This window comes from Zosterops lateralis (genome assembly GCF_965231275.1).
Source record: "Zosterops lateralis genome assembly, chromosome: 15".
NCBI classification, from domain to species: domain Eukaryota; kingdom Metazoa; phylum Chordata; class Aves; order Passeriformes; family Zosteropidae; genus Zosterops; species Zosterops lateralis.
This window is the reverse complement of record NC_139775.1, coordinates 3,860,186-3,886,169: the sequence shown is the minus strand read 5'-3', so window position 1 is coordinate 3,886,169 and position 25,984 is coordinate 3,860,186. Positions and strand designations below refer to the sequence as shown.

General features: G+C 50.2%; 1 protein-coding gene and 1 long non-coding RNA gene across 2 annotated transcripts; one reads left to right on the top strand and one right to left on the bottom strand.

Moving 5' to 3' along the window:
- MICALL2 (MICAL like 2) lies at nt 1-25,572 on the bottom strand. The gene is made up of 17 exons (XM_083872628.1): nt 25,319-25,572; nt 18,799-18,847; nt 15,166-15,307; nt 12,596-12,756; nt 11,824-11,945; nt 10,791-11,462; nt 10,412-10,581; nt 9,455-9,530; nt 9,207-9,322; nt 8,528-8,677; nt 5,781-5,836; nt 5,175-5,298; nt 4,634-4,724; nt 4,199-4,272; nt 3,768-3,882; nt 2,823-2,869; nt 1-2,729 (listed from the first exon to the last, which is right to left on the bottom strand). Exons 1-17 carry the CDS (start codon nt 25,459-25,461, stop codon nt 2,644-2,646), a joined length of 2,394 nt encoding a protein of 797 aa, XP_083728754.1. The 5' UTR covers nt 25,462-25,572; the 3' UTR covers nt 1-2,643.
- On the top strand, nt 7,613-14,330 carry LOC310915609. Its single transcript, XR_014591194.1, has 3 exons — nt 7,613-7,885; nt 8,579-8,706; nt 12,985-14,330. It is a non-coding gene; the product is annotated as an uncharacterized lncRNA (long non-coding RNA).
- Nucleotides 25,573-25,984: the final 412 nt, after the last annotated feature.

Sequence of the window (25,984 nt, the reverse complement as noted above, 5' to 3'; positions counted from 1 at the left end):
AGACCACTTAAATCTAAATCCACACAATTTCCATGTGAACCTCATATCCCCCTTCATTTCCACCTCATATCATGGTAGACCATGGCTACCATCCCAAACAGACTCCAGATGGGAGAAGGAACAGTTTTCCCTTCAAAACCTATTCCTGGAGCACGTATCTAGCAGGTGTACCCTGCCTGCTGTCTGGCAGCAGCAGCCTGGCCTTCTCACAAGAGCAAACTTTACAGCAAGTCCAACCATTGCCACCACAGGGCCCTGGGGTCGTTGTTTAAGCACTTTGTTATCACATTTCTGCAGAGGTCCATTTCCTGCCTATTTTCAAGGTGGGTGAAGGCTGGAGGGGGAAGGATTGGATGAGTTTGGATGATGCTGCCACCATCCTCCAAATCCATGCAGACTAAACTTCTTGAGGCTGGAGACTCAGAGCCTGAAAAGATGAAAGCCCAGCAATAACGACAGCCTGGGATAGCTCATCAGGAAAGGTATTTCTCTCCTTCAGCAGAGATGGTTTCAGCTCCCTTCCCCTCAGCTGGTAGCCCACAAAAGCAGGTTTAGTTCTGGGGATTTGCTGCTACTGCCCAAGTCTGGAAGAGGAGCCCTCCTCCCTCTTTGTGTTTATACACAGCCCCAAGAAAGAAAGAGCTTCCTGACAAGCAGACCAGGATGGCAAGGCACAGCATGCCAGTCCCAGTGGTGAGCATGTCCTCACAAACCAGTCTGTCTTCCCCTCTGGGTGAGCACAGGCCACCAGGAGCAGAATGCTGGCAGAGTTTCCATCAGCCTTTCCCCAGTGTCCCTGTGGTTCTGCCACTCGGGTCACCAGTGCCACGGGTCAGCTCTGGCAGAACAAGCTCTGCCTCTTGTCTCTCCCACATCTGCTGGCCAGGCTGGGACCCCACAGGCTTTGGGAGGTGTGCGATGCTAAAGCAGCAAGGGGGGGGGAATTGCATTTACCTGAGAGCAGGGGTGAGTTTGACACCTGAACAAAATCAGTGAAAAACCCCTTGGTGCCACGGCTCCCCCAGCACGTGGAGCTGCCCTGCAGGCTCTGGGCAAGGATTGCTCCATCACAAGGACACCGAGCTCCAGAGAGGGACTCACAGTGACCAGGACAGCCATACCCCAGTAACCCCAAATCACTCTGGGATGCTGAGATATGCTCCAGTAATTCTTTATTGGGCAAAAGCATACGCAGGTCCGGGGTATCCCATCACTTGCACACACACGGTCCCCGCTGTGCGCTCCCTCGGGCACTGGGTCCCACCCCAGCACATCCTGCCCGGGCCGGAGAGTCCCACTGCCACCTCGTGGGAAAGGGACGCATCGCCTCGGCTCTGCCGCCGGCACAGTGGGAGAAAACCTCCCGCAGCGAAATCCCGCTTCTGCTGGGCAGCGGGACCCGCAGAAACATCGAGTACCTGGCCTGGAGGGAGGAGATCCGCACAGACCAGAGGCAACACGAATTAATCTGATCTTGCCGTGACCGTCTCCATCCCTGCTCCCCAAACTAGGAAGAGAGGGTGCACCCAGGGCAGACACTGGACTGGGGGAAAAGTGGAAAGGTTCCTTGCAACAGCCCAGAACATGCTCCAATACTCCCGGTCTCCCCAAGGTAAGCCACAACACCCCTTGAGGGCACTGGTTGTCCAGGGATGGAGCTCAGGAACTGAAATACTGTTCCCATGCAGAAGACTCAGGGGTGAAGCAAACCCATGAATTCCCTTGTGCTCCCAGTTAGCACCAGGTTATTAAACGAATAGTTCTGATCCTCTTCATCAGGATAGGCCACAGACAATGAGAATACTGCTCCACTGAGCAGCCAGAGAAATAAGGAGGCTACAAATCTCCCCCACAGAGGGAATGAAGCAGTGAGCAGCCTCTCATGGCTTTGAGAAATCAGCCTACAGCAACTTCCAAAAGAGGTCTGGAAACAAATCACTATTGCTGAAACTGCTGTGGGTCTAGAACATCCCACACCACAGACACAGAGGTGTTTCTGCTCTCTGCTCCCCCCAGACATGGAGCCTCCAGTTTGCACTGGTGTGATAAGAGGGAAACCATCAATCCCTCTTCCCCTGTAGCATCTCCCTCTTTGCATCTCTGATCCTGGCCAAAGAGCCACAGCACAAGCAGAGAGGGAGGAAGGGAGGGACAATGGCCCTTCCACAGCCCAGTGCAGTGTCCTGAGTGCAGCCCTGGTGACAGGTAAGGGACACTGTGGGGTGCCATGCAGGGCCATGTTCCTGCATTCAGGACTGTCCTGACCCGAGCACTGGGTGGGAAAACTGAGCTCTGCCCTCCTGAGCTGCCAACAAGGCTGAACCAGCTCTGATCCAGAGCCAAAGAAGGAAAACAGTCTTCCATGTGCTGGGAAAGGTATCCTTGGGCCCCATACCAGGGCCAGAGGGGTTCCCACTGTCCCTTTGGTCAGCAAACCTGCAGTCTCCACATCAAGGAGCAGAGGAGCCTCTCACAGTCCAGGAGCTCCAGGAAAGCAGCCCTCAGGAAAGACCACACCTCTGATGGGCCTCTTGGGGCCTCTCACAGTCCTGCACAGCTCCAAGAAAGCAGCACTGAGGAAGGACCACACCTTTGATGGGTCTCTCTGGGCCATGGGGAAAAGGAACATCAAGCTCCAGAGCTCTACTCTTGCTTTTTCTGCTTCCATATGTTGGACAAGCGGAATTTGTTCTTCCTCCTCTCTGGCTCCTGGCTCTCAAGAGATCCATCTGCAGGAGAGGGAGCAGACACAAGAGCAGGTTGAGAGCCACAGCCCCAAATGGGCCCCAGTGCTGCTCTGTAAGAGGAGAAAGGGCCCTTACCCAATCTCTGTATCATGTCTGCCAACATCTGATCTTCCTCTTTCTCTCTGTAATGGAACAGCATGGTATTAGAAAACTGTGTTCATGACAAGCTGGTAGATACCAAAGCTCATGCAAATACTGCTCTTATTCCCCAGTAAGAAATTACCTATCTCCGCAGCATACCCTGAGAAGGCTGCAGGAAAAAAAACCCCAACAGCTAGAGTCTTAGACATTAGCAAATTCCATCTGGTTCCCTTGAAAGCAAGGGCCTGTGTGGGGATTTCCAGACATTCTCCCAGATGGCTGATGAATCATCTGAGTTCATGGAGTGGTGAGACAACACCACACCCGAGGAGATGAATGAAGTTGAGACACAGTAGCCCGGGGTGTTTACAGAGGTGCTCACTGCCATCAGGGACAAGCACACTGCTGTCACCACCTTGTCCTGGGCACTACCAGAATCCACAAGCAGGAGCTGGTGCTCTGGGGTCAAGAAATGGAGGCTGTTCTCAGCATCAGGAGGAACAAATCCAGCTACTTGACACAGCAGTCTCCCTTTGGGAAGGATCCAGTTCTTTGCTACAGTTGTTCTTTCACTTGCTGCAGCAGACAAGCACATTCCTGACTTCATGTTCCCAGATTCCTCCTGCATCTCCCATGCTTGCCTCCAGCCTCCCAATCTCCAGCCTCTCCCTCTCTTCCCCCGCATTCCACATTTTCACAGCCCTGTTCTCACAGCAGCTTTGGCTTGAGAGAGAACAGGGCTGTGGTCCTGATCTCTCTCCAACAGCTGCCAAGGACACAGAGACAGCAGCATTTAGAACAAGACGTTTGATGATAGGTGACCACCCACCTCTCATGGAGCAGTAGTCTGGACTACAGCCAATCATCCACCCCTACAGCCTGGGCAGCAGTGGAAATACAGTAGTGTTGGCTCATTTCCCACCATCTGAGCACCCTCACCTGAGTCTGTCCTCATCCAGGCAATCTACAATATTATTGCGATCATTGACTGTGCTAAGATATGAGTCCAGCAGCTCCTTCTCTTTCTCCTTCTCCCTGGGTGTCTTCAGCGCCTCTGCACAAGACAAAGGAAGCCCATCTCACAACTACAGGCAGTACCTCCCCACTGTGCCTCCTGCCTCCACCCTGCCCCAGCAAGGGTAACTGTACTATCCCCACATTCAGGGGCACATCCTGCATGCCCTGACAGAGCAGAGGTGGTTGGATGTCACAGGGAGTCTGCACCTGACAGGGGACAGCCACAGCCAGGGGACACCCACAGTGCACCTGGCAATCCCTGCAGTGCCTTCAGATCTAAGGACATCCCAGGGCTGGCACACAGAGTGGAGGCTCCTGGGGCCAGCAGCATTCCCAGTGGGGCCAGTCCTTACCTGGTTTGTCCATGAGGCTTCGCAGCTCCATCTCAATATTCCATTGCTGCTCCTCCAGGTTCTGCTGCTTCATCCTGGAAGGAATGACAGAAGTGATGAGTTACTGCCCTGCCATGCCCCAGGGTTGGATCCTTCTCTTGTCATGCTAAAGCCTCATCTCTGTGTTGCCCACCACCTGGGCAGGGGCTGGTAGGTCAGGGGAAATCTTCCTCCATCACATTTCTGCAGTTTCCCTCCTCATAAACTCTTCACAGACCCTGGGTGCTCAAAGGCCCACCAGCTAATACATCATTATGATGACAGTTCTCTCAGAGACACCCTCGACCCTTCTCATCCCACCAAGTGGCACATCATTTTTTGGGCTGCCACACTCCCTCTCCTTCACTGCTCACAGGAAGTGCACAAGCAGACAGGTGAATTTCTGGTTGTACTCACTTGTACATCAGCTCTGATTCCTGTCTGAGCAGCAGCTGTTTCTCATGGATCAGTTTGAACCAATCCACCATAAGGGCATCCTCGGACTCATCTACAGGGGAGACAAAAGGGCAAGAAGCTGCATCAGTTCAGGCTCCCTGGCTCAAACACACAATCTCATGAGGGTGAGCCTAGGGTGACTTATGTGAGCCCCAGGCAACCTCCAGTGAAAACAGGTCATCTTTGGAGCTCCTGGGCACAAGGGATGCAGGTCACTCCCTGTAGATTCAAGGAAGCTGCTTATGGATACTCTGCTACAGGATTCCCAAAACTCTCTGATCCTCAGCCAAATTAACACAGACCTTGCTCAAAAACTATGTTACAAAACAGCCAGAGAAGGTTCCAAATTCCCCAGGCTTTATCATTGTAACCAGCTACCTCTGGGAACCTGGTGTCTCACATGTAGCCTGGGCTCCTAAAAATGGAGCCAGGAGTGCCCAGGGGTAGGACCTGAGCCCCACAGCTCCCCACCAGAGCAGAACTGTCACCAGGTCTCCTTTACCTCCCTCACAGGCACGCAGCTGCTTCTCCAGATCCACTCCTTTCAATTCCAGCTCGTCCAGCTGCTTCTCGATGTCACGAACCTTCTCCTGGATTTTCTCCTCAGGGAGGTAGTCTGGGCGCAGCTAGGGGAAAAAATGGAGGACCAAATAGAGCTGAGCAACCCTCAGACTGCCTGCTGAGGTCACAGCAGAGATGGGCAAGGGCATAAGGAGCCCAAGAACAGAGCCCCAGCCTGGGAGGGCAGGTCAGCAGAGGTGGCTGCTCACAGCAGAGCGATGGCCACTGCAGGGCTGTGACACATCTGCTGTCAGTGGCAACTCCACCCACACCTGTCACTCTGCAGACACTCTCCCCTTCTGTGGGGAATGCAATGTCTACCACAGTTTTGTTTGGCTCTGTCTCACTCCAGCTCCAATTGTCTCCCTGCATGGAAGATAACCAGCAGCTTCTCCACCTTGTCTCTGCCCCAGAGCCTTTCACCCTTTCCCTAGGTATCCAAATAAACCCTCCCAATAAGAAAAAACTAGATATATCTGGACAAGCATTCCAGAAAAATATTAACAACCCCGGCCTGCTCCCCCTTACACCTGGTTTCCAGTCATACCTTGGTTGGGGACACCACTTGAGGCTCGTCTTTGCTTTTTGGAGCAGGCTGTTTAACTAGAAGGGAGGAAAAAAAAATCAAACAAAGAATGTCACAACAACCTTTAAATAATTTTGTGATGTGGGACAGTGCCTACACCACCAGAGCACAACAGGTCCCAGCTACCTAACAGAGGTCACAGATGCTACACATGCATCCACATGCCTGACCAAAGTAAGAGACATTTCCTCACAGCCTGGTTTACTCCTTGTGGCTTGTCACTCAGGTCACAGGTTGCTGCTTTCAACCCCAGGGTATAGACAGTCACCTAATCCAGGTGTGGCTTTGGAACTTCCACCCAAGAATACTGACTTCCATGTTCATTTACTATCTTGTTAAAACCCAAAGATATTTGTTGTGGCAAAAGCCATTCCTTATTAATCTTCTAAAGGATAGCATAGAAAGACTGGGTTACTGTCACAGGAAACACTGAAACATACTAAAAATGTGCCTCTAGTGCTCTTTTACAAAGGAGTATCAGTAAATACTGATGAAACAAAGATGGTCTATGGGACCTCAGTGTACGTCTCAGGAAACTAAGGTTCAATTCCTCCCACAAAACACTTCCTAGGTGAGAAGTCCCTTAGGCCCACTACACAGCATTATTTAGGCCCTGGACACCTATTAAAATCAATCCTTAAGCAACGTGTATTTGTTCCACTGTGCCTCAGCTTCCTCTGCCCAACTGTGCTGCAAGGATAACTACAGAAGAGTGTGAGGTATTTGGATACCCAAGGGGCTGGGCTGGATAATTACCACAGAGAGAGAACAGAGGCATGAGTGGATGATGTGATAAGGATGGAAAACTCCACTATCAAAAGAGCAGGGCTGTAACAAAGGCAGCAGCGATGCAGGCTCAGCACACACAAGGAGAAAGACAGGACAGACTGACTGGGGGAGCATCCTGAGAGTCTCTGGAGATTGAGGAAGAGCTCAAGGACAGCTCTCCAGTTGCCCAGCCCTTGCTCTATTGTGCTTTCTAGGAAAGTGCAAAAGGAGAAGATGCTGGATGTGGCTGTGCTGTTCCTGCACTGCTGGCCTCTGTCAGGGATCTCTTCCCTCTGGATGTTACTGGTTTGCTGCCTCTGCACTGCCTGCAGCTCACACTTCTCTTAAAGATTCTTGAAGTCTCTCTTAAAGAGAGATTTGTCCTGCCTCCAGCTGTCTGCCTAAACAACACTTCCCTCTCCCAGCTCAGTCCTGCTTCTCCAGGCTCCTTCCAAGTGGCCTCTGCAACACTTCCAGCCAAGGCAGAAAGCTGCACCACTGATGGGGAGAAGGCCACGGTCACTGGAGGGGAAGAGCCTGTAAAATGACACCCTGTGACCAGCTGAGGATCTGATATCCCCTGATACCCTCAGGTTGTGGCTTGACAGACACAGGATGGCTTGGCTGCTTGCCAGCAAGCTGGAAGTAGGACAGTTGGCAGGAAAACCCTGGAGCCTCCTCTCTCAACAGAGAACACCACCTACCACAAATGATCTAGAGAAATGCTCACCATCCACGGCTCAACAGAACCCCAGGACTGAGGGCAGGAACAGCAGCTGACTGTTCACAGCTCTCTCTGAGTGCTGAGGTTAAAATCTCCAATCTACACAGAGGAGCAACAGCTCCATCCCTAACCCACAGCCTGCCCAGGGACAGCAGCAGGAACCAGCCTTTCAGGTGGGGAAAAGTGGGGGAAGACTGCCAGGAAAATTTCCCAATGGTCCTTCCCCATGGCAATCATTAACCTTTAGAAAGAGAGATATAAACCAGGCCTCCCTTATCTGAACAGCTCACTTCCTGGGAGAGACTCTGCTGAACCCTGGGGCTGAGTCTGAGGAGGTGGAAAGTTTGGGGAAAATGCTGGCAAAGGAGGCACACTAAACTCTTAAAAATGACTAAACAACTGGAGATTGAATGTTTAGTAGCTGTCAAAGGTGCTGGCTAAGGGCAATGCTGGAACCAGCTGACAAAAAATAAAGCACGAGGCCATTGAGCCATCGGGACCCATCCTGCTTGCTCCAAGACAAACATCAGGGGAAGGACTGAGCCCTGCTGTGAGAATCTTCTACTCCAGACAGGTAAGACACAGCAAGATGGGGTAAGGAAAGGGGAGACAAAGAAGCTGAGCAAACAGGACAGCAGCAACATCAGGTTAGTTCCAGAAAATTTCCTTAGCATTGCAGTGGGGTATGTCAGAGCAAGGATAACTGGGCATGGGAGGAGAGGTGCACAGGAAAGCTGTGGCTGAACAAACAGAAGTAAGAACATGGATTAAGAGCAGCAACAAACTTATCAGGACATCTGAAAATCAAAGAAACAGCAGCTTTGGCTCCTGCTCCTGTGAGTCTCTGGGTGACAGATCTCTGCATTCCTTTTATTTTCTAAAGCCACTCAACTGAAGAGGAACAGAGACATCAACTAGATCCCAGTTCCCCAAATTAGGAGATGGTCCTCTTCATAGCACTAAGTCTAAAGAATGACAGGGCAGTGACCTTGAAAAATTCCTATTTCAATTTCTTCCTTTCCCACTCTGGCCTTGAATTCTCTGGCCTTGCTGCTTCCTGCTGAAGCCAAGCTGGCTAATAAAAATTAATTACACAGATTCTGCCCCCATGACAGCAGCCACAGGGTTAGCCACAGAAAACTCTGGGACACATATCCCATACCGACCACTCAGGCTGTTCCCTGAGAATGACTTTAGTAGGCAGAAGAGATCTTACACGTAGCAGTGTTTGTTTTCAACTGGTTGCCATCTTCCTCCTTCTTGGCAGACCCTCCAGGATCTTTCCAGTCTTGCTTTGAATTCTGACAGCTCCTGATAAGATCTGAGCTGGGAATCAACAACTTCTTTGTGAATCCACCAGATGAAGCTGGATTAAGAAGCACAGACAGCTTTTGGGTAAGAAATTTCAACCCTCATCTCATAAAAATCCCTTTATTGCTCCATGTCTCTGGCACTCACCACTACCAAACTCCATTTCTAGTCCTAGTCCTCCTCTCTTGATGATAATGAAATGCATAAGCCCAAAGTAAACAGGGAAAATACCACTCATTACAAGGCCAGAGTAAGTGGAGAATAAACATTTGGGAGGCAAATAAACAGTTGGGAACCATCACTAAGATTTCTCAACATTACACAATCATGCAAGAGAGGGTAAGTGAAATCTTGCTGGCTGTCTTGCAGAAGAAAGGAACCCTGTGGAAATTGAGTCTCTCTCCTTGGAGAAGGATGGGAGGCACAAAATAAAGGCACCACAAGGCTAAAGCAGGTGCAGAGAGCAAAGACCCCTGAAAGGAAGGCACAGCCTCCACAACACATTCTTCACATGGGCCTTGCAGTACCAATGCCTGTCCCCTTCCTGATAAGCAAAATGAAGGCAAAGCCTTTATCCTTCATACCAGAATCCTGCTTTGCTGGTGGGACAACTAATGGGCTTGGCTTTGGCTCCTTGTGTGCTGGGCTCCCTGTTCCCACCTGGGAGTTATCAGCAGGTTTCTTGGAGCCATCTTGGTCCCTGCAAAGAAGAAAGACAAACAATCCCTCTTGCAGGATGGTCCACAGGAAAGCTTCTGGACATCCTGGTGTGGATCTCCACCTGGGATTGTCACACCTGCCATGGAAACCCACCAGCTCCAAAGACACTCACTTGTTGGCTACAGGCTTCAGCCGAGATCTCCACCCTTCTGGGCTCTCAGACTTGTTGTCAGCAACATTTGTGCTTCCTGAAGAAAAGAACACAGCAAGGCAAATAAAAATAAACAAGAACAAAAAACATCCAATAAAAAGTAACAAGCCAGATTTGAGTCTCAGGAGAATCCTAGGAGATAAGCCATGCACTGGGGCAGGTACTATGATGTTATTGCAGCAAACCAGCACCAGCTCAACAAGTTTAACATGAACAGATTCAGATACAATAGGTAGTAAGTAATCTCAGTGGCATTTTGTCCCTTGCAGATCAAATGCTTTAAAACCTACACAGTTACAGAAATTCAGCCACAGAGTACATGAACAGGCACATTCAACAGCAATACAACACAAACAGCTCAGATCTCAGAGATCAAAGGCTGGGGCAGGAAGAGGGAGAGACAAAAAGCCCCACAAAGTCACAGCAAACTGCAAAAGGACAATTCTTTTGGCCTGAAAAAATACCAGCCACCTGAAAGTGCCTGAGACACTGGGAACCCCTAGAATATCATCCCCTGGCCCACTGCTAAGTCACCATGATGGAAGCTTGGCTCAAAACAGAAAAGGAGGCTGGGTGACCTGCAACTGCAATCAAAACATCATCCCAAAGTTCTGGCAAGGTCTCCCATCTGGGAAAATCTAAGCCTTTGAAAGCCACCATGATCCCAGTGTTTGATGACAGCAAGTACAACTTCAAATACCTGGAGATTCTCAGAGTAGTAGAACTGACCATGCTAGAAGGAGGAACTGCAAGGGATAAATGGAGGGGTGTTGAGCCCCACAGCTCAGAAAACCCTTATGTGGTGGTACAGACACAAAGGACAGGAGTCATGGACACTTGTTCTGTACTGGTCCAAGAGGAAGGCATAAAGGTGGAGTGCTGTGTCGAGGCAGAACTGTGTGAATCATCCATCCTCACCTTTGATGCCTTTTGACTCTGGCTTGTGCAAAGAGTCCACAGGTTTGCTGCCAGCCTGGCTCTTGGGCACAGGGTCTGTAACCTTTTCCTGCTTTGGTGCTGTATACCCTGTTTTGCTGGACTCTGTTTTTGGAACCAGACTTTGAGAACTGGTGGAAGAAAACTTGCCACTGCAAAAAAGAACAACTTAGTGAGTCTTCATGAAAGGATGGACCTTTTTATTTGCCTCTGTTCCAATGATTTGTATGTGTCCCTTTACATGCCTTCAAAACTGAGCCACAAGAGCAGTCAAGACAAAGCAAAGAAAGATGCAGGGGCTTCTCCAAGTTATCCCAAGCAACACCTTGGCAATAAAAAGGGAAAGAGAAATAGTGCTTACCTGCCAGGTGCTGAGGAGCTGGTGGAGCTGAGTCCTCCTGGCCTGTTTGGAGAAGTGCTTGATGCAGACAGAGCCTGTATAATATGGTTACGTGCCTGATCCTTCCCAGCATTCACCCGACTGACCTCATCAGGGCTTCTGGCAGGGGCAGTTTTATCAGGGCCATGAGGAGACTGGACTTGTTTCTGAGTGTCAGAAGATTTATTGCTGGAAGACTCCAAAGACCGAAAAAAATTTTCTCGGGCTTGCTGTGTTTTGGTTGTGGAGGATGTCCAAGGAGGCCTCACTGTGGGGCCTTCATGGGGATCTGTTTTATTCCCCAACGAGGCACCTTTGCAGTCATCTGATTTATTTACAGCTGACGAGCACCATGCAGTATTTACACTTTTGAAGCCAGAGCTTCCAGAAGATGAAACAGATGGCTTGGTTGAATTAGTGAGGCCTTCCTGGCTGGGTTTCTTCAACACCTGCTCTGGTTTCTTGGGTTCTGCTGCTTTCTGAAACGCCCTGGCAGCAGTAGGGGCTGGGGCACTGTCAGGTTTTTTCCCAGTACTGTGGAGACCAGAGATCTGGACATTCTCTGGCTGCTGGTGGCTGGTACAGATGAACGTACCGGGCTCAGGCCCAGCTTTGTAGTTTCCAGGAAGAAGCAAGTTCCAACACTGCCTGCACCTGTGGATACAAAAGTCTCAGGAAATATCCTCCAGAGTGCTGGGAGACACACAGCTGGGAGTGCAGGCATGACTCCACCATCCACAGGAGGGTGAAGGCACCACACTGGCAGTGAGCAGACCCTGTGTGTACATTTTTCAGGCACCAGAACAAGAGCTGTTAGCACAGCCTGAAGCAGGAAAGGTGTAGATGAAAACAGACCTGTGGAGACAGTTTCCCTTACACACAGGTCAAGAGCAAGCCTAAGTTTCCTCCACGCTGAAAAAAATGTGCCACACCACTCTCTACAGTGCCAAAGGAACCAAGCCTTGGCCCTCTGTGACCCCCAGAGCTGTGCCCCTGCTCTGAAGAGCTGCTGTACCTGAAGCAGTTCCTGTGATAGAGCTTCCCATCGACCAAGTAGCGCTGCACCAGGTGCACGTGTTTCCCACAGACCCCACAGCAGCTGCTGGGGACATTCCCGCTCTCTGCCAGGACCCTTTTCTGTGGGGAGAAGCAGTGGGTGAGCAGACAAGACCATGGCCCTGGACACAGCTACAAATCTCCCAAGAAGGTGAGTGTTTGGCATGCACAGCCAGGACAGAGAAGTGACATGCAGGATATCCCCTCTCCCTCTAATCCCTTCGTCACAGAAGCCATAGAAGTGGAACAGCCCTCAGAAGGACAGAGTATGGGGAATATGTTTCCACAGAGCCAGAGGACCAGGGTGCTCTCTCTGCCTATAGGCAAAGGTCTCTGATTTAAATTAGCTGGGAAAGGGCTTCTACTCTGTTGTCATCCCTACTCTGCTTTGAAACCATATCCAATAATTGGATCAGTGTTTTCTAGCAAAAATAATATCACATCCTGCAAAAATCTCCATCCCCATTATCTAAGAACAACATAACCATGTCCTAAGACACCCACATCCTGTTCATGATGTATCCAGGCTGACTGATGGTTCTCTAGTGACTCCCACCTCAATCTATGCCAGAATCAGACCTCAGATTAGATTAAATCAGATTAAATTGCTCATAGTGAAGAGAAATTTAGAGACTGAGTCCTTGCCATCAGGAGCCTTGAACTAGCCCAGTGCTCTCTATCTCACTGAACAGATTTAAGGAATGAAGAACACCCAAACCCACATTTCTTACCGTGGTAACAGGGGAGGTTTCCTTTGGCTTAGCTCTGGCTGGTGGGTGGGCAGGAGGCAGTTTTGCTGGCACTGGCTTAGGAGGCTCTGGAGCAGTTTTCTTCTCAGGATGCTGCTCTGGAGTTTCAGAGGAAGGACGCTTGATTCCAGCCATGCCTCCAACTGGAAGAATGGAAGAAGGGAATTTTTTTAAAGGAAACATAATGAAAACTCACAGGTTTAGGAATAATTTACAAAGTAAGAATATCCAGAGGTGCCTGGTGGGTAACATGGAAAGCACACAAGGAGACACAGATTTCCTTCATGAGCAGTGCTGTACTGGACTGAGGGGCAAGAGGCAACAAGTGAATTTGAATGACATCCTGAAATTGCTGATTTTTCTCTTCTCAGGGAATGTCATGAAGAGAAATGCAGAAGTGAAGAAATGCAAATCACCATCCATCAATGGTGAGAACAAGACCTTGGATTTTCAATTCCAGCCTAGGGTTTGGCTGGAATTGATCCTGACTGAAACAGGCCCTGCTGGAACAGGCAGAGGTGTTATGGCTAAGGACCTGAAGCACAGAGGGTTTGCTTCATTCAAATTGCTGTGCTCCAGACTTCCTACACAGCCTGAACATCCACTGCTGCAAGGGTCCACCCTACATCCCAGCTGGGACTCCCTCAGAGCAAACAACCTTGTTGAATGTGCAAATGACCACTAAAAATGGGTAATTTTGCAAGGACTTGGAGGTGCCGTAGACGTGCTAATGTAGAAACCAAGACTTGCCACAAGCAGCCTGGAAATGCTCAATTCTCTTTTCTTTGCAGATGAAACAGAACCCCTCAAAATTCACAAGTGGAGAAAACAGACTCTCCAACACACTTCAGTCAAGCAGGGATTGGTGCCCTGTGCCCTGAGAAGTGCAAGGAGGCTTCCCTGGGAAATAAAGCTTTGTGCAAAGTTTTTACAGACACAAACCCCAAGTGTCTCACAGGGATGTTATTCTTGCACCACTTCCCATTCTGAATGAGATGTCTCTGTGTTCCTTGTGGGATATTTGAGTCACAGCTTCACTTTCCAAGTGACACTTAAATGGCCACTCATCTGAAAAGAGATTATACCCTGCTCAGTAAACACAGAAAGGGCAGGGAGCAGAGAGGGAGCCCAGTTCCCAGCAGTCTGCCCTCAAGAAAGCCAAATAAACACCCAGGGCTCCTAGTGCAGGGACCAGGGGACAGTTCAGGCTTAGACTGCCCCCTCACCTCCCACTTGTGCCATTTACTGAATTCCCAAAGCCCACACAAAGATGGGTGGCTTCAACTCTACTTGTCCACAAAAGCAGGATCTCACTAAAGCACTGTCTGCTCACCCTCCCTGTCCTCCTGTGTCCTGCTTATTTCATGGTCCTGCTGGAACCCATCTGAAGGGCATGACTGTGATTCCATGACTGTGCTTGGTGTCAGAGGGCACATTCCAGCCTGGGCTCATTTTCAGACATTCACATTCACCCCAGCAACAGGAATGCAGCCCAAGTGTTTTGTGGGACACTAGAGAGTATAAAAATGTGCTGTGCTTGATGACAAGATGCAGGGGGGAGGGGGCAAAGACCCCAACATGACCCAGTTTCTCACCACTTGGCACAAACATGATGGAATTTGTTTGATTTCAATCAGAACTGTTTTAAAACAAGAAATAAAAAAAGAAAGGGAAGGAAGAAGTTGTGGAGGGAGAACAAAAGCATGCTTAAATGTGTAAAGAGGTGGAGAAGTAGGAAGAGTTTAAACATTAAAGGCAGCTCTGAGTGAATTGTGCTTTCTTTCCAACATGTAGGAGATTTTCAATACATATCTCTCCATTTAGATTCACCTTAACCATTCACCTTAAGTCATTCATGTCCCACTTTCTAAAGTTTCCTCTGGAGGAACCTGCAAAATTGGTTTATCATATTACTTCATTTTGTGTGAGCTTAAAGCCAAATATAAACCAAGACTACAATAATGCTCCTGTGAGCCCAGATAAACTCTCCAGTATGTGAATATAATGCCTTGGCAGCTCCGTGGCCTGTTTTATGTTTGACAGAATTTCCATCACAATTATGTCAGTTAGAGTGATAATTTTCTTCTCCCTCTTTCTATCAGTGCTGCTGTGCTGTACAAGCCCTACCACTGATGCTGTCACATTGGCACAGCCTCACAGACAAGCTCAGCCTTGTTCTATTCCATGCTCTCACCAGCCCTCAGGCGTGGCAAGGACTGGAACAGGGGTGGAGGTGCTCGAGAATGGAAAGCTGAGTTGGGGACATGGAACCTTCAGTGCTCCTCTCTGGCTGAACCATAAGAAATTTTACACTGTATTTTAAATTTTAAGGCAGTAGTTTCAAAGACAAGACATGGCCTTGTACCCTTCCAAAAGCAGTGATGCAACTGTAGGCTGCTGTGCAAAAAGTTCAGATCCCCCCAGTGAAATAGTTCTGGTATCTAAAAGCCTCTCTGCAGTCTATTTTGCTTTCCCAAGCTTGTTAGGAGGCAAGGAAAAGCATGAAATGAAGCCCTGATCCTTCCAACCCCTCCAGGGAATATGGTACTTACTAGGAGACCGTCCATGGAAGTAGTTATAATACTGGGAAACATAGGTGAGGATGCTCAGCCTGTCTGGTACCTTCAGAGCAACCATATCCTCTGCATCCAGCAAGGCTGGGATCCCCAGCTCCTCCTCTGCCACTCGAAATGCCTGAAGAAGGGGAAAAAAAATAAAATAGAGAGGTCTTGTCCATGCCGGGCAGCAGAGCTGCTCCTCATCATAAGTAAGAAAGTGCACTGCAAACAGCCCCACTCAAATACATACTCTACTGGGGAACAGCTGCACCAGTTTAACTCCTACATCGGAGGAACCAACGGAGTCATGGCTTCCAGCCACTGCCTTGAGAAATCCAGGCAAGAAGCCAAAAATCTGGCCTGGCAAGCTGGCCATAGCTCACTGCACAGCAACTCACCTGGGCTTCCCTTGCTCTTCCTCCAGCCTGGCTGTGTGTGTGAGTGCACAGCTGCAGAGAGGCAGGCCTGGCAGAAGGGGATGTGTCAGTCCAGCCTGGCAGACTCGTTTCCAGGCTCCCAGCCCAACCTGGAGCGCTCCCCAATTAACGGGGGGCTGCAGGCAGCTTTCATCTCTGAGTGCTGGGCAAATGTGAAAGCTTCCTGCCTCCTACTGCCTGCTCTTCTCCAGCTGAAAATGGGAAATCTTGGGCTGCAGGAGGGACCCTGCTCTCCCAGACCATAAAGGGGGAAAAGAGGTGTAATGCAGAAGAATTCCTGATAGCTTCCTTCCAGCTTAACTGTTTCCACGCTGCCTAATGTATATTTGGGGTGAGTATTCCTCTTTGTGGTGTTCTCTGCTTTGAAACTGCAGGTAAAAGAGGCAAAAGCTATTTTCTCCTGCCTCTGAACAAAAGCCTTTAATAGAATACCAAAAAAATTGCAACATCCAAACTTCACCCTTGCTCAGCTCAGCTTAAGGCTTTTACTAAGGCCCTTTTCCAGCCTTGTTCCTTCCCAATTTATACAAAAAAATCCTTTTTCTCCCCCTTTGGAGCATCCCTATTGAAATGCCAATACAGCAAAGGAAAACAGCACTTGCAACACCAGAGGCACAAGGAAGACTACTGCTAAAGTCCACAGTGAAAGAGTGAAGGGGTTAAAAAAACCCCTTGAATATATTAAACCCCTCTGCATCTGACCTCTGGCATGGACACACACAGTGCTGGTGTACAAGCCAACCATTCCTGCTCAGAAGAAACAAACAGCCACTATTTTTCAGCGAGATAATTACCATTTTTTCCCATTGGGTATCCCAGTAAAAATGTAACAGAGCTGACATTAAAAATGCTTTCAGCCAGTTACCACTGGCTGTTTCATCCCAGCTGCCAGCCCAGCCTGGCACCTTCCTGTCTTGTAAACTGGTACTTAATACATTCTTTGGAGTGTTCCCCACTGCACTGGCTGCACAACTGGTCTGACCAGTCGAGTTTTCCTGCTGGACATTCCTGGTGGGAGGTTTAGTGGGAACACAGGCCATGCCACCTCCTGCCACACTGTGCCATGGGTGACACTGGGCAAGGGGCACAGAACAGGAGTGAGGGGCTGGCTGGGCCACAAAGAGGAGGATGCTCTGTGCACTCACCTGGCTCTGGCCAAACCAGGTGAGCAATGCAGAGAGCAGCATCAGGACATGGTGTCCCCTGCGCCTGCAGCATCCTCGTGCTGCTGGGAACTGCTCTTGCCTGGATTCACAACAGGATCACCACCTAACAGGACCCAGTCACACTTCTCCTCTACCTGCCTGCCCAGGCTGGCCTTTAAAGGACCAACATGTTGGTTTTGCATTACGTTTTTCATCAGTGCAGCTCCAAGTGCTTTCCAGGGGAAGGAAGTGCCGCTGCTGCCACATCCATGCAAAATGGGAAAGTGATATGCTCCAGGCCACCTGAGCTGGCCTGGCACAGGCTCCACCTGCTACACCACACCACCATTTAAGGCCTCTAGAAACTGTCCTCCTCTTTATATAATTTTGAAATATCTAGCAAAAAATGCCACCAACTGAAATTTTTCTAGGGTTTGGGGTTGGTCTTGTGGCAATTGAGAAGTGACACATTCTTCCTCGACAGACAACCTTATATGAAAAACTGTAGTTCAAACAAGGCTGTTTTGCATGCACAATATAGACCTCTGTAAAGAGGGAAAAGAAGCCTCTAATGAGTAAGACATCAAGATGGGTCTGGACAATAGCAGAGGAATAATGCTGGGAGAAATCAGGTCCACTTGTATCCCAAGAACAGGCAGAGCAAGGAAATGTAGGAGCTTGGATGGAGAGCAGCCCAAGGGGGAGCCCAGCCCAGGAGCACAGAGAGGTGGAGGGTCAATCCCAGGGACAGCACAGCCCAGGCAGCAGGACACCAGCAGGGAAAGGACAACACAGACAAGTCATCCCACAGCAGGTGGAGTAAGGGGGAGAGAGCAAAACAAAGGACATAAAAGAAACTAAGAAAGGGGGAGGAGGGGACACACAGACTGCAACAAAGGAGGGGAGCAACTCTTTGTGAGAAGCACAAAGAAGCTTTTCATTAATAAAATCAGCAGAGGCAGCTTGCAGAGCTCATTTCCCAGACACAAGCAGACACCATCAGCCCAGCTGGACAAGGAGCAACACTCAGGGATCCTCAGCACTTCAGCCAAGATATGCTCCCTTGAGGAAGAAGCCCAACTCCTGCCAAACACCAAACCTCCAGGGCAAAACTCATGGTCTGAATCTCCCCTGGAGGAGAGGAACACACAGGCTGAACCCCAGAGTGCCACTGACTGCCCACAGTCTGCAGCCCCAGCCTGGGGACAGAGGGTCTGTCGTGGGAGCTGCTGACACAGCCAGGGATGAAAGGGGAGCAGCAGCCAAGGAGCCATGGGGGGACAGGTTTAGCTCTTCCAGAGGCAAGAAGCACTTCAGCCAGCTCACTGCCTGAGAGTGTGTCATTCCTCCAGCCCAGACAAGGGTAAACTGCCATGGTTTGCTCATATCCCAAGCTCCTGTCAAGCAGCCATGAAACTGTGTGGAGCAATGCCAAGGGAAGAGAAGTGTTATAATTCACTGCCTCTCCTTTTGTGACAGAGAGAGGGATAGGAAAATCCTTCCTTGGATCACTAAGACTATGCTAGAATCCAGTGCAGGAGGGAGTTAACCTGCCTAGCTTCTATTTTCTTTGTGGAAAGAACATGAGAAACTTCAATACTAGGCTGAAGTGTCCAACTTCAGGATGTATCCACCTTGATCCCCGGCACCAGGAAGGAGCAGTAGAGGGAGGATACTCCCATTGCTTCCCCTCTCACACCAGCTTCTTCCCAGCTCCTGCTCTAACCCTCAGGAGCATCACATACTCAACGTGTCCATGTTTTGAGTTCTACTACCTCTCCCTGAGCTCCTGCTGCCACAGGACACACTGGGACAGGCATCACTGTGTGACCAGCTAAGAAATATGAACAGTCTGAAGGTGCTTTCAAGCAGCCAGCCAGGCTGGACATTGCTGTTCAAAGAAGGCTGGAAGGTGCAGAATAAGGCAAAGGATTGGAACACAGCACAATGGGCACACTGTGTCTGCAGGGTTTCTGTGGCTGAATCACATGAGCAAAGTGCCAGGTCATGGACTAGACCAAAAGTAAACATTAAAAGTCACTTACCAACTTGTTGTTCTCGTACACATTTTCTTTTCTGAGGGAGTCGAAGTTTCTGAAATACAGAAAGAGAAAAATCTCAGGTTGGTGATTTAGAGTGAGCTGCTCCACTTCCAGCTCTCAAACCTTTCAGAGCCTCAGTGGCTCAGGGGACAGAGCCCATCTCACCCTTGGACAGCTCCAGAGAGGACAATGTGGCAGACCCCACCCAAGAGTCACAGACCTGCTGCAGCCAGGACAGAGATGTGCAGCAGGCACAGCATCTGCCACAGGCAGCACAAGACAATTTTGGCACATCCACCTTTAAAGGGCTGACTCCTACAACTGCCTGTGGACAGGACATGTTGCTGCAAAAACATCCCAGGCAGATTGAGGGGTTCTGCTGAGACATCCAGGAGCAACCTCTAATTCATGGGGTGGTTTCTTGGCCCCCAGAAAAGCCTTGCTTCTCTCCCACCTAAAAAACAACCTGCTGGCCAGGTATTAACACTCTCTCCAACAGTACTTTCCAATCACATCCACGTTCTTCTCCTGTCTTGAAAGCTTTCTCCCCAAAGAAAGAGCTCAGCTTCAAGGAGGTCTCTCATGGATCCCTCACACACTGCACATATCACACACTTCTCCAACACACCATATCCTCTGATCTCAGAAGCTCCAGGGTCCACCAGCACATGAGTTCTGGCTTCAAAACCTCTTTTTTTCCTCTGGCAGAACTCCACAAACTCCCACGGATCTGCCTGGGAAAACCTCTGCCCATACCATACTGCATCTGACAACACCAAAGTTGCCAGTAGAAATCTTACTCTGCTTTCCCTAGGGCTGTAACTTTGGATTTGTGATCATAACCAGTAGCTGAAAAGGAAGTGACAATTACTGTTCACAAATCCAAGCCAAAGTCAACAACTCCTTTCTGCTGACCCCAGACATCACTTCCCTCTTCAGCTCTCCCCAGATTTGCTTTCCCTCTCCCTGGTCCAACCCAGATCCCACTCTCTCTGCACTGTGCTGGGAACTCAGAACCTGGGATGTGCTGGGGCAGGGCTGAAAGGGGAGAGTTTGTGCTACTGGAAGTGGAGCCACAACACAGCATGATCCCTCACCCATAGCAGAGCGTGTGCCTTGCTTAGGAAACAGCCATCATCAGCTTTGTTTTAAACTGACTGGCACTTGCTAAACAGGGAATACAAAACTGGCTGCTGGCTGGCAGCCTTGCTTTTCAACTCTGCTTCCTTCTGCCCAGGCAAGTTGGCAGGGTCAATTCCTTTCTGATAACCCTGTCTCACCTTACAATCCTTGTGCCTGCTGGCACAGAGCTGAGCGAGAGGCTGAAAGCTGAGAGGGAATTCTCACTGATAAACAGAAAACAGCACCAACTCTGCATTTTTGTATGTAGCACCTTTATAACTGGTGTGGACCCACCTTCTCAACCCATCCCTCTCCTCTGGGATGAGCCAGGGTAACTCTGAGAGCCAGGGCAAAGCTGGCTCACAGCGACCTATTCATGAGAGAAACACAAGATCTGTATCGCAGCAGGGGAACTTTTTCCACTGCTTGTAACAGCAAGGAGCAAGCCAGGTCCTTTATCTACTCAGCACAGAAAGTGGAGCATTACATCATAAATAAGAGAGGCACCTTAAACAGGCTTGCTCATCATGCCACAGCCTATGCCTCCTCCCTGCTTCCCACATCTGGTGTTGCTATGTGGGATAAGGAGGGAAAGGATGACAGATAAGACCCTAAGGTTAAACTCCCCCAAAGAGCACGTAAAGACAAGGCACATCTCACCTCTAAACCACAGACTCTTTCCTGTGCAAAATCAAAGGGAATTGCAGAGGTTTTTCTTCAAAACCTGCTCCTGCCCAAAGATTTCCCTTCCCTGAGACAATGGATTAAAAAGAGCAACAAAAATAATCATGCACCAAAAAAGTCTCAGTGAAACAATAGATACAACCATCCTTGGGTTAAGTCAGGCCAGAAAATTGGCTTTTTTTTAAGACCCAGCTGAAGGAGGTGATCTCAGCTCTTTGCCTCACTCCCAGTTCTGCTCCCAAGTAGTCTCTGTAGCATGGAAATGCAGCAAAACACTGCAAGAACAAAGAGGAGCTCCAGCTTCCTTGGTCATTCTGACATGTAAGTCACTGGAATTACTATTTATTGTCTGTTAGTGGCCTTCAGCCACACTCAATGCTGTTTGCTGTGATGGTGTGTACACACCCTGACATGCAGCAGAGACCTAAAACCCCCAATCTTTTGATGGTGAATGTCTCAAATCCCCTTCTATTCCTCAAAAGAAAGTGCAAACAACCAGGTTATTTGGTCATTTCAAGAGTGTCCTGACCTCTCAGCATCATTCTTTCCCTGTCTAGTCAGGTGAACTGCTTACATCTAATATTTCTTTTGGAAATTGATCTTACTGGTGCATCTCCTATCTTGGAATATCAAAGCTCTCTGGACCAATGTAATCCTAAGACAGGAAAGGTAATACAAACAGGGAAGTAGGAGTTCTCCACTGAGAAAACACAGGCAACTGAATTAATTGGAAAATGTGAGAAATATAAATGTGACCCAAGAGAGGCCTCCAGTGCCGGAAACAAATCAGAGTGGAGTTCACTAGCACAGGAATAGCAAAGAAGTTTTTAGCTCCGAAAAAAACCCTTCCCTTAGCAAACAAGTGGCTGAGCATTTCTGATGCCCACAAATCTCCGTGGCCACCCCCTGCTCCAGCTGCACAGACCCAGCACTCACAAACATGCCACATGTGCTTCCACAGGAGGAATCTCTGCTGCTGCAAGCACTAACTTGATTGGAAACTTGACCTTGGAGCGGACTGAGTGAAAAAAAAAAACACCCCAGAGCCTTGATGGCACCAAAAAAGTTTCTACTTTTTGGCACTTTTGTGCTATTTTATCTACAGACAATAAGATGTGCAGTCAAAAGGATCACTGTAAAAAAGTGAGGTACCCTTTGCCAGCTCACAGTCCTTGAACAGGGGCCTCAGATCCAGGATGCTCTGCTGGGAACAGAACCTTTCAGCTGCGCTCTTTCTGGAGATGCAAAGCTGGGGAGGTGGGACAAGGCTGGGAATTCCAGGCAGGAGATGTCCCTGATCTGCTCATGCTCCTTTCAGGAAAGCCTACCCCACATTGCCGTGGTCTGGCTGGCAAGTGCCAGAATGCTGCTGAAATTAACCCTGAGCCATCCTCCCCCTGCCTACGCCTGTCACACAAACCACAGACCCACCAAGCCAAGCAGGCAGCTCTTCTTCACCCCAGCCTTCTGCTGAGGAGAGAGCCTGCAGACAGCCCATCCCCAGCAGGGCCAGCGTGACCTCATCCTGCCCTGCTGAGCTGACAGTGACCTGGAAATGCTGCTGGAGAAAAGAGCACTGCTGCTGCTCAGCTGCCAAGGGGGATTTCACCACCAGCCCATTCCCAGAACACCAGCTTGCAGTCTGGGAAAGAGCAAGATCCTGGATGAAGAGAAGGATCTTAATCAAAACCTTTCCTTGACATCTGGCATTAATATCTGAGTGAGCATGCACAGCTCCCCTGCCTCTTCTAACTCATTTCTCAGGACAAGGCCACTAAAACCGTGGCTGAAACTTGCACAACCTTCACCATCACATGTGGCAGCTGCTGACCTCCGCCTCCTACCATGCTGCCATGAGGCTTGTGTTCCTCTGACAAGAGATGACCCCAGACTCTACAACCATCCCAGAGAAAGGGCTGGAGCCTGCCTGACACACTGTGTGTGCCCAGCTGGGACTGGCTCTGAAGCACTCTTCATCTGGGACAAAAAAGAAGTGGATTTCCATGGTAATTCAGCATGGATCTCCACTCCCCTTGAGAATCCTTGCCTGAGTGGGAAGTGAGTGGGAAATGCATTTCTAATTTTACACAGCTTGCCCTGTTCACTGGTAACACACAAGCCAACACCAGCTAAGTTTGAGAGGTTATCGTATTTTCCATATGTTTTCCAGCAAGAAAACAGGAAGGAAGGAGAGACCCACACCAGCCTGTCCTCTGAACCACATACTTCACAGAAGAAGCCCATGTTTATGTTCATGTTTTAAGCTTGAAGTTTTCCTGGTAATTCTTCAGGCTTCTGCAGGAGAAATCCCCTGAATTCAGGCCAAGAATGTCATTTGAATAAGCCAAGACAGAAAACACTGTTGCAAAAACTGATGCTGTGACTGAATCATGTTCTGCAAGGGATCTATGCAGCAGAGCTGCTGCAAACACACCAAGCACTCTGAACACCAAACACCCCTTTTCTAGTTTTACTTTCAGTCTGATGTATTTGATCTTTAACCAGGATCTGTGGCAGAAGCAAGGACAGGAGGCCAGGATGGACCCCTGGGAAGCAGAAGTCACAGTCACACGTGCACCCAGCTGCACTTCACTGTTGTACCCTGCACCAAGAACTCTCAGAGAAGCTTTCAGGGATACATGGAGAATCTGCACAGGTCTTCTGCCCCAGGATCTGACACATGGCAATTCTGGCCACCAATCACCTGTAAGCACCATTTCCTTCCAGCAGGACTTTGCCCAGCCCATGGAACACGTGGTGCTTTCCTGTATTCCCACACTGACACTGATGGAGGAGGTCACAAATAAAGGCTTCTCTTACTTTAAATTCAGGCAGCCCTTGCTGAGTTGGTCTGGATCAGAAAAAGCTTCTGTGATGTCCCAAATAAAGTCAGGCAGAACGTCCACCATAAAAGAAAACAAATGGGAACAGAGAGATGCCTCAAGGAACATCTTCCCTCTTCAGCAGAGGAAAACTTATTTAAGAGATGTCTATCCACAACTCCTTTTGCACAGTTTAGGATTATAAACAACTCACTAAACTGGACAACAGGATTATTCCAGCTCTCAGATCGCTGAGCCGCTGTGCACAGCCGTGCTCCGGATGGGCCAGCTGCAGGAAACAGTCACAGCCCCTCCACGAGAACACCTCAACCTTTCTGCCCTGGAGTTTTGTATTTTTGGGACTGTGAATCAAAGGAAGGAAAGGAAATACTTGGAGTCACATGGACATGACAACATGTCAGGAAGTCATACATGGCAACATCACAGTGACTGCCCCAAGCACTGGGACAACAAAGTGTGCCTGGAGCTCCTGAACTAACCTCCCACTGCCCCAGCCTGCTGTGGTTTTTGTCAAGTTTCAAGACAACAGAGGACAGAAAACAAGAGATCTTCTCTTGGCTTCAACCAGAAGCCAGACACCTGGCAAGAGGGATGTCTGCACACAAACCCATGTGGCAGGCTGTCCTCAGAGCATGAAGAAAAAGGGAGAATGCATAGGACAGGAGGAAAGCTGCAGTACAGACCACCCAATCTGCTCCCCACCCAGCTGGGCACGTCTGACTAGGAAAGACCTAATGCTTAAATCAACACTCCTGGGCACTCTTTCCAGTGCTTCCTTGCCTTCATCTTTCCCTCTCAATCCTCCCATTGGAGGTTCGAAGAGCCCAGAAAAAAAAATCAAACTCAAAAAACCCCAACTATGAAGCAGGATCTATGACTCCCTTTGGCTATTCACCTTCCCAGGTGTTACCATTTGGGCAGGGACAGTTCAAAACCCACAGGACACCAGCAGTGGCACCAGCAAGGTGTGGAAAGCACTTAACCTCCCACAGACAGAGCTCCAGATGGGAAAAACAAGGATGTGCAGGAATCCAGTGGCTTGGGGCCCTGCCCTTTTACTGCATTTTGTTTAAACAGCCCTTGCCTCGCGACTTGTGAGCGCTGAGCTGCTGTTGGGCTGAGCGAGGAGAGCCCAGCCAGAGCAAACACAGCAGCAAAGAAGGAAATGCTGCCCCAAAGATCGGTGCCTGAACTTGTTCTGCAATGGAAAGGACGCATTTAGAACACTTATAATCCAGCTACTGAGGGAAGAAAAGAGAAAAAGGAAAAATGTATGGAAAAACCCAGCACATAGGCTGGGAGAGCGGCGCTTTTCTCTTGGAGATTCTCAGCGTGGGCGTGAGCAGAATGCTGCTGGTGATGTGCCCACAGGGAGGGCAAGAGCCCAGGGATGGTGGAAGACCAGGGTCCACAGCTCGATGGATGGCAGGATGGCTACAGCCCATCCACAACTTGATGGATGGCGGGACAGCCATGGCTGGACAGGGCTCTTGAGTGGATGGAGAACCCAGGGACTGCAGCTTGATGGACGGTGGGACGGCCACAGGCCATCCACAGCTCGATGGACAGTGGGATGGCCACAGGGCAGGGAGGGTTCTGTGGGGATGGAGGACACAAGGTCCACGGGTCAATGGACAGAGTGATGGCCACAGCCCAGCGAGCTTTCTGTGGGGATGGAGGACACGGGGCCCACAGCTGGATGGACAGTAATGGCCACAGCCCAGGGAGGGTCCTGTGGGGATGCAGGACACGGGGTCCGCAGCTGGATGGACAGTGATGGCCACAGCCCAGGGAGGGTCCCGGGCCGCTAGCGGGGGTCCGGCCCGCCGAGCCCGCAGCCCAGCGCGGCCCCGGTGCCCGGGCACGGTACTCACATGAGGTCGGGGCGGTGTCGGTGCAGGATGGCGCAGAAGGCGAGGCCGTCGCGGAACGAGGTGGTCATGTTGGTGATGCTGACATCGCGGTAGCCCTGGCACTGCTGGCGGCACCACAGCTGCAGGTTCTGGATGGCCGCCATGGCCCGCGGGGGCCGGGCCGGGCCGGGCCGGGCAGGGCCGGGACCCTCCGCGCCGCGCCGAGCCCAGCCCGGGCCGACAGCCGGCGGTGGCGGCGGCCGGAGAGCGGCGGGAAAGGGGCGGGGAAGGGGCGGGCGGGGGCGGAGAACCGGCGGGGAACGCGGGCCCGCCTCGCCCCGGCACCGGGCACTGCGGCCGGCCGGGACACTGAGGGAGCCCGCACGGCCCGCGGCCACCGAGGGCAGGGGGGAATTTCCCACACAAAAATGTCAAAACGTCTCCTGCCCGAAGGGGCGGCCACCGGGGGAGGCGTGGATTTAGTCAATGGGAGGGGGGGGAGTTTTCTCACCATTTGAAGGAGAAAAAGTTAAAAAGCACCATAGATCACCTAAATGTGACTGTCCGCTGGATAATCCCGAGCTGGACAGGCGGATACAGCCCCAGCATCGCCGAGTGACAGCAAATGTGAGCGGGGCCGGAGCCGCCAGAGCCCCTGACCCGCCCAGAGAGAGACCGCGGGGACAG